Raw genomic sequence first — 18,906 nt, 5'->3', positions numbered from 1 at the left:
CCTGATTAAATGGTACTCATGTTTCGTGATCTAACAATTACTGATTGGTGATGGTCTGTCAGATTTCAAGGACTATGGAATATTTTTCACTTCTCTTCATGAATTGCTCTTGGTTGCTATAACCAGCTACAATCAAAATATAATTTTACATGTAGCAGAAAACCAGTATAACATCCTAGATGCATTTTCTTCAGTGTCTGCCAAGCGTTGTTTGTTGTGTTTTTGTTCTATGTGTGGTTTTGTTTTTTCTTTTTTCCCCAGAAGGAATATGCTTGTTTTGCTTAATTTCAAGGAAAAATGCCTATTATCCACTCTGAGTAAGGGGTAATCTCAAGTTTGTTCATATAACTTTGAAAACAGCATCTGTTCTTTGTTGTTATGACTTCAAAAAGTGGAGCTGTTAGGTGTGTGAAGATTGTCTGAAGAGGTTAGAACCAACTTGTTCTTGATACTCATTGGACACCTAATAGTTTGAAATATTAGCTGATCTCATGTTGTCTCTGCCGCAAGTCACAGCTTCCAGGCAAATCTTGCCTTTGAAAGTTGCTTGATCTAGTTTAGTAGCGGAAGCTCTAATTTTGTCTGCTTCATAACCTGTGTGCAATGTAGTCCAGAAACAAAGGACACAGCCCATTTTAGTTTGAAAACAGCCACTGCTAAATATTGCTTCTTAAGAGCTTAAAACTACAATTAAAACCAGTTATTACATAGTATCAACTTGCACAGTTAAAACTGTCTCAAAGTTCAGGTATAGTGTAGGTAAGCCATGTCCCTTATGTCATCTAGAGATCCTTCATCAAGCAAAAATACATTGTTCTGGTTCCTGGAGTTAAACAAACTGTGCTACTTCCAGGGGGCTGAGAATGACAATAGTGAGCTCTGTTATTGGCCTTGCTTATTGAGGTTTATCTTCACAATGGGAATATTCCTACATACTTGCTTTTGTTTGCCTTTGGACATGGTAATTTGACTTATACCACTCTTTTCTCACTGTCTTTATGGATGGTATGATGTCTTGGCCTTTCCCTTTAGTATTTGCTTCTGAGTTGATCTATTGTGTCATACAGCTGCGTGCTCTTCCTCTTACTCTTGGTCCAATGCTGACTATTGTTGACTGTGGTAGAAAAATGAGTAAATGTAAGGTTTTCCTAATTCTGTACCCAAGCAGTTAGCTTTTCTCCTAGAAGGTGCTGTGATTTTACTGCTTGTGTTTTGAGTTGTTTTTTTTTTTTTTTTAAATGTAACACCATTCTTTTCACTGTTGTGTCTGTGTAACATCAGGCCATTTGTAGAGAAGCTTTTCTTGTTGCCTTGGGCAGTACTTTCTTTATATCCAAGCTTTGTTCCCTTCCATGGTACTCTTCAGGTGAGGCACCAACAAACTTAAATAAAAAAGGGCATGGAGCAGTAGATTTCTGTTTCCTAAATGCTTTCCTTGTGCTCAGCTCTTAAATGAAGAGCTTTCTGTTGTTTCTGGAGAGCACTGGTGTTTCTGAATGGCATCTCTGTGTATGATGAAATATAACAGTACTATTTGGTATAAAAGATGGTAGCTAGATGATAGTGTGCGTCTTCTTACCTTTTTGAAGGACTGCAGCTTGTACAGACAGTTGTTGGGCTAGGTTCTGATACTAATCCTAATACAGTGGTATCTGTGAGAAGCCTTTTGCTGTTCTGTCAGTAATAGTAGTGGTGGCCTTCTTGTTGCAATCCTTTAAGCCTCTCAAACTTAGAACAGATGTCTTGTAATTGCAGAAAGCATTTCTTATGCAAGGCCCTCCAGTAGTAGTTGTAGAATATAATAACTGATCTTTGAGGATTTGTGCTGAAAGCCAGTTGAAGGGAAAGCTGGTATGAAGACATCTGTTCTGGAGAAGCTGCACTTTATTCAGCTAGAATGTAGAAAAGTGCTGTGCCTGGTCTCACCAGATGAAGAAAGAGAACTTCAGTAATAGCGTCAGTGGAGAGAATGTGGCACAGGCACAAGGTCTTCAGCTTGCTTTTCTTGGGGCATGACTTCAGAGATGGACTGAGGGCAGCAACTGAGGCTGCTGCAGAAAGCCGTTGCCAGCTGTGGCTGCTTTGGGAAAAGCACTTCCTTGGAATTTTTATCTTGTACCTTTAAAGACGTGCTTTTGTGTTTTTTCCTTTGGTGGGTGGAGGTTTGTGTGGTGTGGGTTTTTTTGTATTATTTTATTTTTTAATTTATTTTAATTTTTTTTTATTACTAAGGCTAATTCTTAACTTCATATGGAGTAATTCTGAAGGAGGGTTTGTATGTCTGTCATACCTCTATATGTTACACAGCACTTTTTGGCTCTCTAACCTTGTGGGAAGGCTCTTTTTCTTCAGCATAATACAAAAATAATGAGTTTAGGCATGTAGTGATCATAGGCTATGAAAATAATATTTTTGTGAGGTTAAAATTTTTGTGAGATTTCTTTGCCTGCTTGCTTTTTAGTATAAGGCAATTAAGCATACTGAATGCAAGTCAAATCTGGAGTTAAAGGGATATTAAGAAGTTATGGTTCACCTTGAAACAAGTTTGGAATAATTCAGAATAGGTACCACTCAGCCTTTTGCTGTGTAACCTCATGAAAGTGGGAGAAGTTTTACAAATGTTACTGAATGTGGAGTACAAATTGAATTGAGTTTGTGGTACAGTTTAGATAAATGGATTAAGTTTAGGACTTTGGTATCTTTTTAGGACTGTAGCCAGCTATACAAATCTTCAGTGTGTTACTGGGGATGGAGCATTTCTGTGTTCCACTCTTTTGTCTTCTTAATTCTAAGAATGTCATGATTAAATAACAGTTTTTAATTGAAAAGCCTTCTGCTGATAGGTTTTACCATTTTGTATCCTTCAACAGCTTTCTGGAGTGCTTAATAATGAAAGATCCAAATCAGTGGATTTCTCAGTGAAGAATTCATTCCTAATCTTGAGTTCAGGATTTAGCTAGTATCCAGTGAAGTTCCACGTCCTGAATCTGTTCAGTGATGTCCACTGTTTCGTTAAAACTGTGGACACTAAACCCAGTCTCTTCTGGAGGATAGTCTCCAGCTCCTGTGTTCACTGGCAGGAATGACACTGTTCTGAAGCTGCATAATACTGAGTACCATTCTCAGTACTTTTTAAGAACAGTAATGTGTAATGTGTAAGTGAGTTGCTTCAAGACAAGCTGCTTTCTGACTGTGATGTAATGTACTGTAATTATATAGATAACTCAGTCTAGATTTGTCTTCCGTGCTACTACTCCATTCTTAGCCTGTGAGTTCATCTTCCTTACTGCTGACTTCAGCAATGACTGTGATGTAGGACTAGCAACAGTATTTGTTCTATTTGCTGTGAAAACAGTACAGCAAATTTCAGTTTGACTCATGTTCTGCATACTACTTAATTAGTTAATGATTCTGTTACTGTCTTGCCCAGTACATGTTATAAAAGTGGAACTGTTCACAGAAGTAACATTTCTCTAATAGAATTTTACTGTTCTATGTGTATTTGTGGTTTTGATGTTGTTGTTGGTTTTTTTTTAAATGTAGTATTAGGGCAGCTTGTAGACTTCCCTCTGATTTGCAAAAAACACTGTAACGTGCTTCTGGTTTTACAAGAAAACTCTTAGACTTTCTAATGTCCCAGTGGTCTTTTGTTACTCTGTCCCGGCTAGATGCATTTTGTGTATGTGTGCAGGTTTCTAGGATTGTTAGAGTAAGTGACAAATTTCAATTTATTTAGTGTTTGAATTTGTTTTATATCTGTACCTCCTTTGCAGAGAGTTATCTTTCTGAAGCTTTAAGTTTTCTGTTTTGAGTTGCTGAGTTACTGCAGCTCCCCGAATGGAGATTAAGTGTAGTTTTTGATAATTAATTCAGAAAGCACACCATCTTGGTAAAGATTCTTAGAAATACCAAAACAAATGAGAAATTCTTCTGGATAGAGTAAGTTAATTTCAGTGTCTCTTATCAAAGATTTTTCTTGGTGAAGAGATCTTTGTACTTGAAATCTGTGGTGCTGCTACTGAAAGTTTCTTGCATGTCTTTACTAATGTTTTTTTTAAACTAGCCTGTAGACATAAAATTTGTTTTGAAGTTGCACTTTGAAACGTGTTGTTTTTTTTTTAAACAGCAATACCAGCTTCTGCAGCTTCTGCTGTATGATGCTGCATCCTTAATTGTGCTAATAAAACTGATTATGCAGCTGCTCATTAAAGTTAATCAGGGAACTGAACTTGGTTAAGAATAATCAAACTTAGTCACGTTTTTGCTGTAGTGCTTGTAACCTGAATAATTCAGTGAGCAGCTTAGCTGAATGGCCTGTAGTCATACTGGTGAAAAAAACCCATTATGATAGGAATGAAGGGTGAAAAAAAACCAGCAGCTGCTTAAGGCTTTATTTTACTATCTAATTTTAAAAAAATTAAAAAAAGCAACAAATGCCAACAAAACAACAATAAAAAACCCCAAACCAAACCCAACACACCAAAACAACCCAACCCACCACAATTCTTTGTTTTTTTAAACAGGACTCTTCCATGCTTAGAAGAATACCTGTTAGATGAAGAAACTCCCAAAAACTCAGTGGTATAGATTTGTATAAATATAGAACCTCTTCCTTCCAAACACCCCAACAAATATAACAGCTTTGTAGCAGCTTAAAGTTTTCCAGACATCTTGGTTATGTAAACTCAAGGTCGGTCTTATTTGATAGTAGTGGAGTCTTTATAGATTCAGTAACCTTGTGTTAAATCCATGAATAGTTACTGAAGCTTTGCTTATGTTGTCTTGAACACCATGTAATCCAAGAATGTGAAGAGTATTCACTAGGGCTAAGGGATGACCTGATTGCTGTCTATAAACTAGATGATTAGAGATTATAGATAAGGGAGAACTAGACTTTTTTTTCAGAGGTGTCCAGTGATAGGATGAGAGACAGGGTACAAGCTAGATGGGCTTCAATTGTTCTGTGTTTTTATACCTAGAAAGACAATTGATATCCTTTGCTTGTCAAGTTAAAAGACAGTACCATAGGCAACTGAAACGTCCTTTAAGTGCTGCTGATTTTAACTGCTAATTTTTTCCTGAAGCCATAGTAATGTCTGAGAAAAATGTTTGTGTACTATGTATCTGATGTGATTTTTTAATTTTTTTTTTTCCCCCAGCAAATTTGACAGGCCATGCAGAGAAAGTTGGCATTGAAAACTTTGAGCTCTTGAAAGTTCTTGGAACAGGAGGTAAGATGCACTAATTTTTTAATTGCTGAATTTTGGAAGCATTACTTTTAAACACAGTTTTGTTTTCTAGCAGCAGTTTTGGTATTTGAAGCATTCTTTAGGAAGGTATATTGCTCTTGCATTGCCTAGCATAATTTTTTTCCCCCCAGAAGTATGTGTAAAATTGAAGGTCAGATGTTCTACCTTACAGTGTTTTCAAGACCACTTTAAAAAAAAGAAAATAAAATAGATTACTTGAGATTTGTTACAATTTGATACAATTTGTGAAAAATCTGTTCTAAGTTAGGGTATGATCTTGATAATTTAGTTCAGTTTTCAGACTGTTTTCATGAATATCTGAAAAACCCCCACTACTGTTAGTATATTATTGAATGCTTTATTCATATGTTTTAGAGCTGGCATTGGCTCTACTAGTCTATTTCTGTTCTTTTCAAATCACAGTAATTTTTAAGATGGAAAATGTTCACTGTTGTATTGTGGGTTTTAGCACAATGTTGGCGATTCGTAGGATGTTGTAGGATTGCTGACTGTAAGTAATCTAAAAACTTCATTTCTCTGTTGTTCAAGATGCACACAGACCTGTACACAGACCAAAAGTAATGGCCTTTATTCTTTTTAGTGTGTTTACACTTTTTGTTGTCAGTATTAACATCAGATGCAGTGTTGAATAGATTGGGATAACTATGAAGGTGGACTGTCGTCAAGGTTTGTAAAGTTGTTAGTTCCAATACCGAATTGTGGGTGTTATCAGACATTGGATAGCAGTGAGGCTGTAATTGCACAGGCTGCTACATCACTGAAAAGAGCAAAGGATTTTGATATTAATGTTGAGCTATCATACAGAATCCTTCATGAATTCATTAAACCATTAAATCATCTCAGAGAATATTTTTCTGAAGTAACTAAAAAAAGCCCAAAGCATTAACAGGCTCAGGAATTCAACCGTTGCTATTAAATTTCAGTAGTCAGTTGTAGAGACAAGGAAGCTTTAATGTTCATGGGTATATGTTGCGTATTGATAGGTCGCAGCTATGATGTTCTGAAGTGATCAGATTGGTCTGAGTAAGGTCGACAAAAATGAGATTACATATAATTATGCATTTATATGAGAATGTCTTTCCTGTTGATGGAAACATTGGCTGATTTTTTAAAAAAAAATTATACATATGTGTGTGTATGATAATCAGTTCCATACCTGATTTCCCCCCCCCCCCCCTCCGGCCTTGTGTATCAATGAATGGCATTTGTAGGAAGAGTAAGTGTGGGGTGGGTTTTGTCCAAGGAAAAAAAAGGTTGCACTTTTAAAATATGTAATTTCAATTGTAGCCTGAGGTTCTTGCTTTACAAATCTAGACCGTCAGCGCAGTCAGGAAGCTTTGCTCAGTCTTAAGTGTGTCACAGCTAAGATAGGTGTAGTAGGTGTCTCAGATGTTGCTGCTTGTCAATTACGGTAGAGCATTAAATGCAAATGATCTGATCTGAATGGCGGTAGTTGTATTTGCTTTTGGGAAAGTTGCCATCAGCTTGAAGTAGCATGAAATTGCTGAAAACAGAACTCAAAGGACTTGAAGAGGTCCTCTAATTGCTTGGCCCGAGACACAGTCAGTTATACCTGCGTCATTCCTGACAATGGTTCATTCTTGACAGTGATTCATTCTTGAAAGCCTCCTGTAGTAGAAACACTGCAACCTTCATAGATGTTCTTGCTTGAGAAGATTTCATTTCCTAGCTTAAAAAGCATTTTTGGGAATGCAATAAGTAAAAATGCCCTCTCATTCTTGCAAGAATTTTCTGAAACTACATTGTTTCACAACAGGATATACCTGTGCTAAAGCATTTCTTCTGTAAATGTCATCCAACTAAGTTTTGGTGCAGCTCTGAACACCATCTTCATTTCCAACGTATTTATAATTGGTGTGGTCAAAGGTTTGTGTCCTTTTCATTGACTCAACAGAGCTGAACAGAAGCTAAAGCAAAATACTAGGCATTTGGCTAAGGTGATCCTGAAATGGTCTACTGTGAAATAATTTTTTGTGAGTATTCAGCCTACTAGATCTAGAGAGAACTACAGATTGACTCTGGTGCTGTTAATAACATACAACCCCCTTTGTGAACACTTAATTTTGAGGAACTTCTAGAAATACTGTATCAAGTATGGAAAAGACACTAAACTGACCTTGCAGTGTCGGCTGCATGTGAGAAGTCTGGGGCTATACATGCAGTTATTTAGCTGTCTCACTGACTGTATGCTTTTCGTGTGCACCTTACCTTGATTATTTTTCTCACAACTTCTGTGCAGAAAGATTATTTCTCTAAAAATTATACTTAAGTGTGTTGTGAGTTGTGGAGTCCTGTTCAAGCCTGCAACTTCTTGCTCTCATACTTGAATTGAGGCTTGAGGAGTGCCTACTCTGACTTTGCAGTTCTTTGTACCAGGGTATGTTTACCTGGGGGAAGCATAAAGAAAGCCATCTGTAATCATGATAATATGTCAGAAATATTTGGAGTAGCAGACTCTATTGTAGGCTTGTCTTAAATAATAGTGTACAAGAGTAAAGGCTCATTTAGAACTTGTACTCTCTTGTACAAAACTACTTGTCTCCTTGCGGTTATCATCCTTAGGCTTGCTCTCACAAAAAATGAGGAAAAAGTTCAGAAGATATTTGCATCCTTTCTGTATTGATAAATAAGAGATTGGGTTATTTTGTTCTATAGTTTCTATTCTATAAGAATAGGAGGATATTTTCTTCAATGTATATCTAATAATATTTATCTGCGTGTAGTGGGTAATGTAATTATGGTGAGGCTAAATGCCATCCCTCAACATTAACTGTCTGTTGGCTAGGTTGCAAGTCACGGGTGCTTATTAGATGCCTTTTAACTTCCATCTAGGAAAAAACCCAAGTGGTAATTTCATTATTTCAGAAATTTGAAATATGTCAAATATTTTCAAGTGGGGTGTATGTGGGTTTGTGTTGTTGCTTTGTTGGTTTCTCCCCCATTCTTTTTTTTTGGGTTTCCTTGATTGCTTTTGCTTTATGTCCATCTGTCTTTCTCATCTGTCTTTTTTTTCTGGAACTTAGAGACCTCTTCAAGCAGCCATTGTATCTCCGTTAATAACTTGCCTTCAAATTATGGACAGGATAAGGGTGACATTGGTTTGTTTTTCTCGGTTGTTTGGAAGTGTTGGAGTTTGGTGGTTTTTTGTGGGTTTTGTGTGTGGTGATGTGTTTTTTTTTTGTTGTTTCTGTTTGTGGTGTTTTTTTTTGTGGGTGTGTTTTTTTTTGTTTGTTTTTTTGACTGTTGAGACTGTTGTGTTTCGTTTTGCTTGCATGTGTGGCTTTTACTTTACCTATTAAACTGTCTTTCTCTCAACCCATAAGTTTTTCTCACTTTTGCTCTTCTGATTCTCTTTCCCATCCAACCAGGGGAGTGGGCAAGTGGCTGTGTGGTGCATATGGTTGCTAGCTAGGGTTAAGCCACAACAGTGAAAAGGCAGGAATGAAAGGAAAGCTTTAACCTCCAGTTATATTTTTCTGTCTCACAAATTAGGTGGAAAATTGGTCATGCCAGCAATTTGGACATCTTTTATTCACCTTGCAGGCCTGATAGTCATATTAATCTGCAACTAATAATTGCTTATTTTTCTTTAATTTTTTTTATTTCTGTTAAGCCACGAGGTCAGTCTACCATAGTTTGTGTTATGTGTATATATTTATGTATGTATATATGTTTTTCTATACACATTTTTATATTAGATATCTATAGTATCTATTATGTAATCTTTTTAGTTCTTCCATAATATAAAATACTTCAGATGAATTTGAGGAGTAGTATTTGGTGACTCCTTGTGTTTTTTCATGAGAGATATATTTTGGGCTATATAGTTCTGCCTTGGAAGTAGTTGAGATGTGCATCAGCTTTTGAGAATGAACATTGCCGTGTGGCTCACTCAGAAATTAAAAAGGCTCTGAAATAAGATTTTCAGGTAGGGTATTCTTGCAACTAGTATATATATGGTCCTTCTTGCTGCCACTCAAGTTAATTGTCGTAGCATTACTGTCTTTTAAGTAGATTTCTCATGGTGGTATCAGAGATTCTGGTGTTGAATATATTGTGAGTCATTTGATTAAAATAGTGCTACTTAAGATTTATTCTCATCAAAACTGAGAACCCTCATCATTCTGTCAGTCCTTTTCATCTGAAGAAACAATTTGTACCATGGTAAAGCTCTGTGTCGCAGATTATTCTATGATAACGTTCATATAGTTTCTAGAGACTTCCTCACAGCAATTGCATTTATCAGATAATTTCCCCCTGTGCTGTATGTAAAATTGTAGCAAACTCTCTTAATGTACTGCTAGCCTTTTGCCACATAAGATGCATTATTATATATTTTTATAAAGCGTGGTTAAAGGTGTAGAAACCCGAGTGTTCAGGGGGTTTTCTTTACTTAAATTTAGATCAACTTAATGTTCTCCAACATGTCTGATAAAACTATTTCTCAGGAACCTAAGGAAACTTCTGTTTAGTGCTCTAGAATAGGCTTTCGGAGAGGTGCTAAGAAGTTCAGTGCCAAGCTCCGGCTGAAAATCAGTGAAAACTAAGGCTGCTCCATTAAGCAGTTGGGAAATGAAAGCTAAGACCATTCTTTACACTGCTGATGTTGTATTGTTAGAATGCAGAAGTGGCATCTATATTTTTTGAGAAGTAACGCCTTAAAAAGATGTAAATAATATGCTGGAAGCAATTTGAGGTTTGGTTATTTGGTTGATTCTTGTTTTTAATTAGTGTCCTCAGTAGTAGGGGTCTGCTTTTTACATGCTAAAAATAATTTAATATCTGACATTCAGAAAATAGGTGAATAACATAAAAATTATACATAGAAATATTACTGTGGTCTGTACAACCTCGCTTCAAATCTGTCTTTGTACACCTTGACAAGTTTTATGGCCCCTGTCTATTTTAATTAGTCTTTCTATATCAATGATTATGTATGAAGGTAAATAAAGAAATTTTTTCATTATTGATATAGCATATATAATATGTATATATACTGTGGCAGTATTTTATCACTCATGATGACCAGCTGGTGACTGAGTCTGACTTAGATAAATTTAGTCTCATAACTGCAATTAAAGTTGGGGAATGCTATATAATAATGATCTTGAAAAAGACTGTCCTGAGTATCTTGCATTTGTCTCCTGAAATTACATAAGTTTACACTAATCTGGTCTGAGTCTGTTTAGTGTTTTTGAGAGATGTTCTGAAAACTTTTTATGACAACTTTTATTGAGAATAATGGGCCCTGTAAAGAAAGCAAGCATGATTTGTTAGGGTGTGATGAGTCAGGTGAAGAACTTCTTAAAAAGAATTGTTCATTGTATGAGCAGTATCACTTGTGTATGCCAAATGAAGCAGAACTCAGTCATAAGGGGGGAAAAAAATCCCACAACAAACAAAAAAACCCCAACACGTGCCAATTGATAACTTAAAACTCTGTATTACCTGCCTGGAAAAAGCAGGAACAATCTGGAGTTACATGTAGTTACTGGCTGCAAGTAGCATATGCTATGATGTTTTTAAAGACCAATGAATTTTGTGTCTCTCACATCAGGACAGTATAGCCTGTTTGGTGTATTTACAGTTTTGAGATACTTAAACATTCACTTAGAGAAGATTATGTGAAGATATACGCAGGAGTTGGGCAAAATACTCCATCTGGTTAATTTTTCTATCTCGCATGATGGCTTAGGAGGCTCTAGTAGAATGTGGATAAGAATGCCATAATGGCTTCCTTAGAAAACTTGTAGCAGCCTGCAGTTTGGGAGTCTGCCTGAGCCGGAGATTCTCTTCTGTATTTAACAGCACTTAGTATACTTTCCTCTCCATCAGGGATTTACATACTCTTTGAATTCATCTCCATTTTTGACATCTGCAGCATAATCTAACAGTGTGTGTTTTGGGCAGTTCTTAATCTTGATGATTAGTGATTTAATTTGTTAGGCTAATTATTTTGTTTCTAGAAATAAGGAAAAACTTTTTTACTTAATTTCCTACAATTTTTGACTCTTAATTCTAGCATTTTCTTAAATGGTCTACTTTTTCAGGCTAAATAAAAAGTCTTTGTAGTTCCCTCCATAATAGGTCGTTGTTGTTTGGTTTTGTTTGTGTATGGGTTTTTGTTTTGTTTTTTTTTTTCTTCTGAAGGTGGGGTGGGGAGCTGGGGAAAGAAGAGTGGAGAGATGGGAATAGTGTGCATCACTCACAATATGAGCACACAGATATTTTATACTACAGCATAAGAGATTTATGGTCTTAGGTTGAAGGTTTGGTGCGCACTATATGTGTCATTTTTCCTCTTCGATGCTTTCCTTGAAATTCCAACCCTCTGCTTGCTTTTTGGTTGCCACTGGTGTTTCCTTCTAGGGTTATCTGTGGTAACTCTGTGTGGTTTGTTGTTTGTTGGTTCTTTTTTTTCCTTTTCCTCCCACTCCCCCTTTATTTATCAGTTATAAGATTATTCTCAATTAATTTATTATTATGCTTCACTTGAACTACTCATTTGACTATTTGGGATGCTACCTGACATTTTATTTTTCAGCTACTGAATACTGTAGTACAGTTTTCATTAGTATGCTTTGATTCCTGTTCAGTGGATAACTTACTAAATGAAGAAAACCAGCTTCCTCGTTTTTTATATGACTAAGGCAGGGTGAATTCTTGTGATGATTGCCTTTCACTGTAAAAAGGCTGAATATTTGTTTAACCTTTTGGGTTTTTGTCTGTTAATATAACTCTTATAAATTAAGAGCACTCTTCTCTTTGCACCTATCTTTTTCTATCTTTCCCCCCCCCCCCCCCCAGACCCTTTCATAAAGGAACTTTTTAGGCATTACAATCAGCTGTAGTATTGTTCCTTCTTCATGATGCCTTCGAGCAGTTATTAGTACAAACAATTGTTAACATCTACGAAAGTAATACTTGTTCATGCACATAGTAGCCTACTTGTGTATCTACTAATTCTAACCTTTACTGCTTCTACATGTTCATCTAGTAAAGGTATCAAATGTAGTTGTGTACAGTTCCCAGGAGCTGTATCAAATAAGTAAACAGAACATCTGTCCCAATCTGAAGATTGGGGAGGAGACACAGTTCTTTTTTGAACATTCCTGTGAGTGAAATTAAGGCACAAACAAGGTCATGTATCCAGACAATACTATTTACTAAAGAGAGAGAGTGAGTATAAACAGGACAGAAGGGATGAAAAGGGAAGAGAGAGGGAGAGAGAGAGAATGGAGAAAGAGAGATCAGGAGAAATAGCTGAGATGTTAATAGTGATGTTCCCTCTCTGCCCCCCATAAGCTGCATAACTTTTACACTGTTCCTGGTTTATTCATCCTAGCTCCACCTGGCCCACACCCTAGTCACAATACATATGCGACTGCCAGGTGTGCTATCTTGGTAGTCAGAACTGACACATCAGGCAGGTTATTCATGATCTTAGCTTTGTTGCACATTGTGGGGGTCTTTCCACCAGACCCCCTGGGCAGCTGCTATCTTACCAGGTGAGCCATCCAGGATATCTTTGTTGAGGCATTGCTCAGTTATCAATGTAATCATCACCTCCTCAGGTGATTTGCATGTTCAAGAGAGGGTGCTCTCAACACCTAGTTTCAACAATTTAAAACTCTGGAAAGACTACCTTTTGCTCCTGGTGACTCTTTTGCTATTTGTGTAGTATTTGTTCGTTTTGAAGTAACTCCTGTAGCTTATTCTCATTAAAGTCCCATATGGGAGCTTTAGAAAGTTCCTCTGTACTAAATCCTGACAGGAAGAATTAATTTCGTTTTCTTTTCTATGTTTATTTTCCCAACTTTGGTGCTATAAAGGCACCATTGAAAGCACATAAGTCATTCGAATACGGAAAGAAATTTATTTTTTTTGGGGGGGGGAAAGGCATGTCTTACACCAAACTCTTCCTAAATTGTGTCTGTGGTGGATTTAGGTTATTACAAAGGAAGAAATATTTTTAAAAAATTTTCTTTTAATTACTGAGAGTCTGATTGTTTTTCCAAGTCTTGCTGTGTTCAGTCACTAATCTCATTTAGTTGAAGTTTTGCTCAGAAATTATCAGTCTGGGGAAAAAAATCCCAACCAGTGTTCTGGAAGGTTTTAGCCTGAATGTTTCTGTTTGCCAGACCTGTAGTATGAGGAGGTGACTGTTGTTTTTTGTTTTTCTTTTCCTCCCCACTTTTTCTTTAAGCTTATGGAAAAGTGTTCCTAGTACGGAAAGTAAGCGGCCATGATGCTGGAAAGCTGTATGCCATGAAAGTACTGAAGAAAGCAACAATCGTTCAAAAAGCCAAAACAACTGAGCACACAAGGACAGAACGACAAGTGTTGGAGCACATTAGGCAATCACCATTTTTGGTCACATTACATTACGCCTTCCAGACAGATACAAAGCTTCATCTCATTTTAGGTGAGTAGTTCTCAGGATTCATGTCTTAATATTAATTAAAAAAAAAAAAAAAGCTGACCATATATCTCTCTCTCTCTTTTTTTTTTAATGTAGTCTTAAGTACCTTGTGTTTGGTGATTGTATGAGAGACAGTAGGAAGTAAAATACTGATCACCTTCGACAGCATCTGTATTTGTGGTTTTCCTGTTTGAATTTCACTGTGCTACTTTGACGTGGGGTGGGGACCAGGAAGTATTACCCATCTCTTACATGCAGCAAAGAATGTACTTAAGTACCTAAACCTGAGAAGTATATTCTTGAGCTTACCTAGATAATGAAATTTTGACTCACTCTTTCAAAACCATTGCTGTATACTGTATTAATTTCTACAGATTTTCAGACAAATTGCTACTATGAATGAAAAAAGTTTTTAATCTGTATGAATGTGGACATTAAAGTGATTGAATTTATTTACTCTGCATGCTGCCATTCCATATGTGACATGAAGGTACCAAATGTGACTTTGTTACTAGCATTAGTTGGATAGGAAAGGAGAAAAAAGGAAATATTTAAGCAGCAGAAGACCTTCTAGGAGACTTGATGGGGTGCTTGGTGCCATGGGTTAGCTGTTTGGGTGGGTTGGATTGGTTGATGGGTTGGACACGATGATCTTGAAGGTCTCTTCCAACCTGGTTTGGTTTATTCTAATAATGGTTTATTTATTCTAATATTCTAGTTCAAACATACTGCACATTGCACTCTAAGGACATGTTGCATATTGTCCTTGGTGTGATCAAAGTTTAAAATGTTGTTATCTGTCTGAGAGGACAGGGCTATGCTGTCCTAGTACTGAAATGCTGCAAGCTAAAAGATTGAATCAGGCAGGTCTTTTCTCTTTGTTTTTACAAATGAATTCATAATGTGGGAGATGCCAGTTAAATGTGTCTTCGCTTATTTATGGTTAAATTCATTACATTATTGGATGTAAGAAGTTGGTGAAAGTATCTGTATTGTGGGTAAGCTTCTTGTTCTGTACATTGTAGTATTTGATTTTGTTAAGTTCTACCAATAACTTCTGTAAATCTCCTTTTGTGAGAGATGATTGATAATGAGCTATTGTATAGCAAGCCTTACGAGAACATTTTTCATTCAACTTCAGTCATTGCCATTTTGCTTTCGATTTTGTTGTGAGCAACCACTTTTCTGTTTCTGTATATTGGCAAGGTTGACAAAAAACTCATCAGAAACTTTCTTAGGGTTTTTCAACTGGTTATCATTTCTGTATGTGTGTGTCTCTATTCCTTACTGCTATCCTTTTGCGGGACAGTAATGTTTTGGGAAAAGACACTGAGATTACAGATTTATATTCCTTTTGCTTTATTCCCCAATTTCATTGCCTTTGAAAAGTCCTGTCTTCCTCATGAAGGCTTTTCCTGACAATGAGGGGACATACTACTTCAAGAGCTGGAAAAGAGTATTAAAGTTTAAAACTTACTGCTTCAGGAAGAATTTGCTGCCAAGACTTTTTTGTTTTGAAACTACTCTTTGAATATTGAAACAAAGTAACTCAATTTTGGGGTGTTAAGAGGCAATCCAAACCCACACATTTCTGTGCTGGAAGTAGAGCTTGTTTATAAGGCTTGGTACCACTCTAAAATGAAAATTACTTCTGCCTTTCAGATCAGCAAATTTTGTGTTTGCTATATAAGATATATTTGTAAGAAAATCACAAGCAATTTGTAAAGACTGCTTACTTAGAGTACTTTAAAAGAATTGGAAAAATCAATGATCCACTTAATGCTTGGATGCAGAATACATTTTGTAGTGAATTATTTTAATAACTGAATGGTACTTTAATTGAAGTACAAGTTTTGCAGTTCCTTTCAGTTCACAACTTCCATTTATTGAACATTTATTAACAGGCTGATGTAGACATTAATAAAGTTTGATTATTTATGTTATGTGACTCTCCACCACTGGCTGTCAATTCTTAGGAAGGCTTTCTATGCACAGACCTTAGTTTTACATACTGCAGTGAGATAATACAGGTATCTGAATAGGAAGCTGAAATGGAGTACTCACTAGATTGCTTTTGAAAATGAGGGTTGAAAGTTGTCATAAGGATTCTAAATTCCTGTAAAACCTTGAAGAAATGTGTAAAACATTGTCGCATGCTGGAAAATGCTAAAGGGATAATGAAAAAATACTTTGAGAGCTCTGTGGTTCCATGATGTTAACCTTTAATAATTGAGGTGTGTGTTTGTGGTGGTGGTGGTTTTTGTTTTTTTTGGTGTGTGTTTGTTTTGTGTTAATATTCAAGCTATTGATTAGTAATTTAGAATTTTTTATAAGATGGAGACAAGGTGTGAACATGTATTGTAAATATTATAGGACTGTTCTTTAAACCCAGATTTATTTTTTTTGGTAGGCTGCAGTTTAGATCATATTAGAAATACTAAAACACAAATCCAAAAGAAACTACATACACTGTTCAATCTCCTTTCACTTGAGATCAGTGTAGTTACCTAAAAATAAATACATAGTAATGGAAAAACTTAGGTGACAAGGATAATTGGAAGGCCAGAATAACCTTGTATAGGAAGGGGTAAATTAAAAGCTTGATGCTTATATTCTTGTAAGAGTCAAAGGTGAGCAAACCCATCAGTTCTGAGGAACTATTAGCAGACAGTGAAGATAGCAGATAGAAGAACATAGCAGATAGCACAAACTGGGAATATGCCCTCCATAACACAATGTTAATATGGCGTTTAAAGTAAGAAATTAAAAGTTGATGTATAATTAAAGGCTTTTTGCTTTGTTCTGTTTTTTTGTATTGCTTTCCCATAAAGTCTATGTGAATCCATTCTTAGAAGATCAGTTTGGGTGGGCAAGGATATTTTTTCCTTCTTCCTTTATTATAAGCAGTAAATGGGGATAATTAGGGTGCGTTAAAAATATGTCTCTTAATCACATTTACCTAACAAGGCCTAAGGCTACTTTATAATCAACTGTACTTCACTGCCTCCCTGACAAAACAAACAAACCAACTGCATTGGTTGGTTGCAAGTTTTTTTTCTGTCTCATTATCTAAATATCTGTTAATAATTTCAATGATTTAGTTCCAGAAGCTTCTGAATTTTCAGGGAAACTGTGCCTTTGATTTGGTATCTAGATGACTTGGTGTATGAGCAACATGTCATTTCAGTTTTCAAGAGAATTGGAGTCTCAGCACAATATTTACTACAATTCCTTGTGCCATCAGATTCCATAGCAGTGTGAATTTAGTTTAGATGAATTGTGGACATGAAGCAGCATTTCTGCCCAATTTCCAAAACAACAGGGTTTGGGGTTGATGACAGCTTTGAGGTTAAATGTAAGATATGATTGAAAGAACCAAGTATTGTATCCACGTGAGTACCAATTCTAGACAGAGCTTGTCATACAAGGTTAACCTACTAACACTTATAAGGAAAAAAGAGAAGAAAATCTGAACATTCAGGTGAAATTGATCTTGGTATCAAGTAATTGATTTTATTCCCCTTCTCATTATCAGTAGTGCATTTGGTCTAGCACCAAGAATTTGATGCCTGCTTGTTCTATTGAGCTGTAGTTAGTGTTATAACTTAAATGGAATTAAGCTTGTTCTGCCACTCCTGTGACAGTACCCATGTTTTGGTTTGTACCTGTCACATTCCTTAGAACAGCGCCTGGGAGTTCAGTTCTCACTGTGTACAAAGTTAGCAGTTGGGATTTAGAAATATTTTTAAAAAATTGTTTCTGATATCTTTGTATTTTCCATGACTAGAGTGCTGAAATTTGGGATGTTTAGTGGGGGTGTGTTGTTGTTGGGTTTTTTAGTATGTATATTTGGGATTTTTTCGTTTTAGGAGGAAGAAGCCTGTAAAATCTGTGTTATTTATATTTTTTATTTTATCTCTTTTTGTGCTTACTGATCTAGATAAGTAATTTTCCCCTAATACTGCTTCCCTGTCAGGGAAAAACTTAATGTTCTCCTCTAGCAGGAAGAACTAATAAAGGGGAGAGATTAGAATATATCTAATTTGTATATATGCTTTTTCCTTTGATGTATTAGCTTTGGACCTTTTCCCCACATTTATGTATTATACCAATGAATCAATAGAAACCATATTCAAGAAAACATTGAGCAAAATGTTGTGAGGCATATTCCCTGCCTGTATGCATAGATATCAAATATGATGCTGGGGACTGTGGGGTTACAAATTAATGGCTTTAATGTACCCTGCTGGCATAAATGGTTCTACCTCTAAATTGTGTTTGTGTTGCAGTGGAGCCCTTCTTTTTGCCCTGACTGTGGGGAAAACCCTTATGTCATAGCCTGCAAAGAATGAAAGTGTGGTTTCCATGAGTGTGTGTGGAAATAGTCTCCTCCAATAACTTTTGCCATCAAAATGCCCCTTGCAAAGGGTAAAACCTGTAATTGCCCATAGTTGATTATTTTACCTGATACCTCTTTTCTGAGATGCCTTTGTCTGCCTAGTTGCTCTTAGTTATTTCATAAGTGTACAAGAATTCTGTTTGTAGATATCATTTTTATGCCTTTATTTTCCTATTTCAAAATAGCTAAAGGAGTGATTTTGCAAAATAATGCTTATAACTTGTGGATACTTAAGGCTTATTTTATGGTTTTGCTGCTTATTCAGAAGTTGGTCATATTTGTACCTCAGTCCTCTGAGAAGGAAACTGAGTATTGTACATGATGAAATATTACTGAATTACAATGAAGTAAAATACTCTGATCCCAGAACATTTAATAACTGAAAAGTACCTATTAAGATTCCAATAAGAAAACCAAGTTGTCAGTGAAATGATAAAGTAATTTCTTCTGCTTTTTAGACTATATAAATGGAGGAGAGCTGTTTACTCACCTTTCACACAGAGAGAAATTCTCAGAAAATGAGGTGCAAATTTACATTGGGGAAATAGTTTTGGCACTTGAACATCTCCACAAGGTAAAGTAATTTATTGCAGTGCTGATTTTGTGGAACTACACCTGTTTTGTTTTCACATCATAAAACACTAAGGACAACTGTCTTAGTTTTTATTCCTAGTTTGTTTTAAATGTGAAGTTACTTTAGCAGTGGAACGTTAGCTGTATTACTAGAAAATCTTCCCAGTGAAGTGTCCATTCATGTGCACCAGATTAAAGCTGCAAGTTTTTATCTGCAGCGT

General features: G+C 36.1%; 1 protein-coding gene across 2 annotated transcripts in view; it reads left to right on the top strand.

Annotated features, from left to right (window-relative positions):
- Positions 1-18,906, top strand: part of RPS6KA5 (ribosomal protein S6 kinase A5) — a 77,295-nt gene that overhangs the window by 6,584 nt on the left and 51,805 nt on the right. For both annotated transcript variants that reach the window (XM_068148775.1, XM_068148777.1), the window contains exons 2-4: positions 5,160-5,231; positions 13,498-13,716; positions 18,571-18,686. In XM_068148775.1, the coding sequence (XP_068004876.1) occupies positions 5,160-5,231; positions 13,498-13,716; positions 18,571-18,686 (407 nt within the window). The remainder of the gene's footprint in view (positions 1-5,159; positions 5,232-13,497; positions 13,717-18,570; positions 18,687-18,906) is intronic.

This window comes from Melanerpes formicivorus, unplaced genomic scaffold (assembly GCF_026170545.1).
Source record: "Melanerpes formicivorus ecotype bairdi unplaced genomic scaffold, bMelFor1.0.p_v2 SCAF_17, whole genome shotgun sequence".
Lineage (NCBI taxonomy): Eukaryota > Metazoa > Chordata > Aves > Piciformes > Picidae > Melanerpes > Melanerpes formicivorus.
Note: the sequence above shows the minus strand (reverse complement) of the source record. Positions and strands in the feature narration are given on the sequence as shown.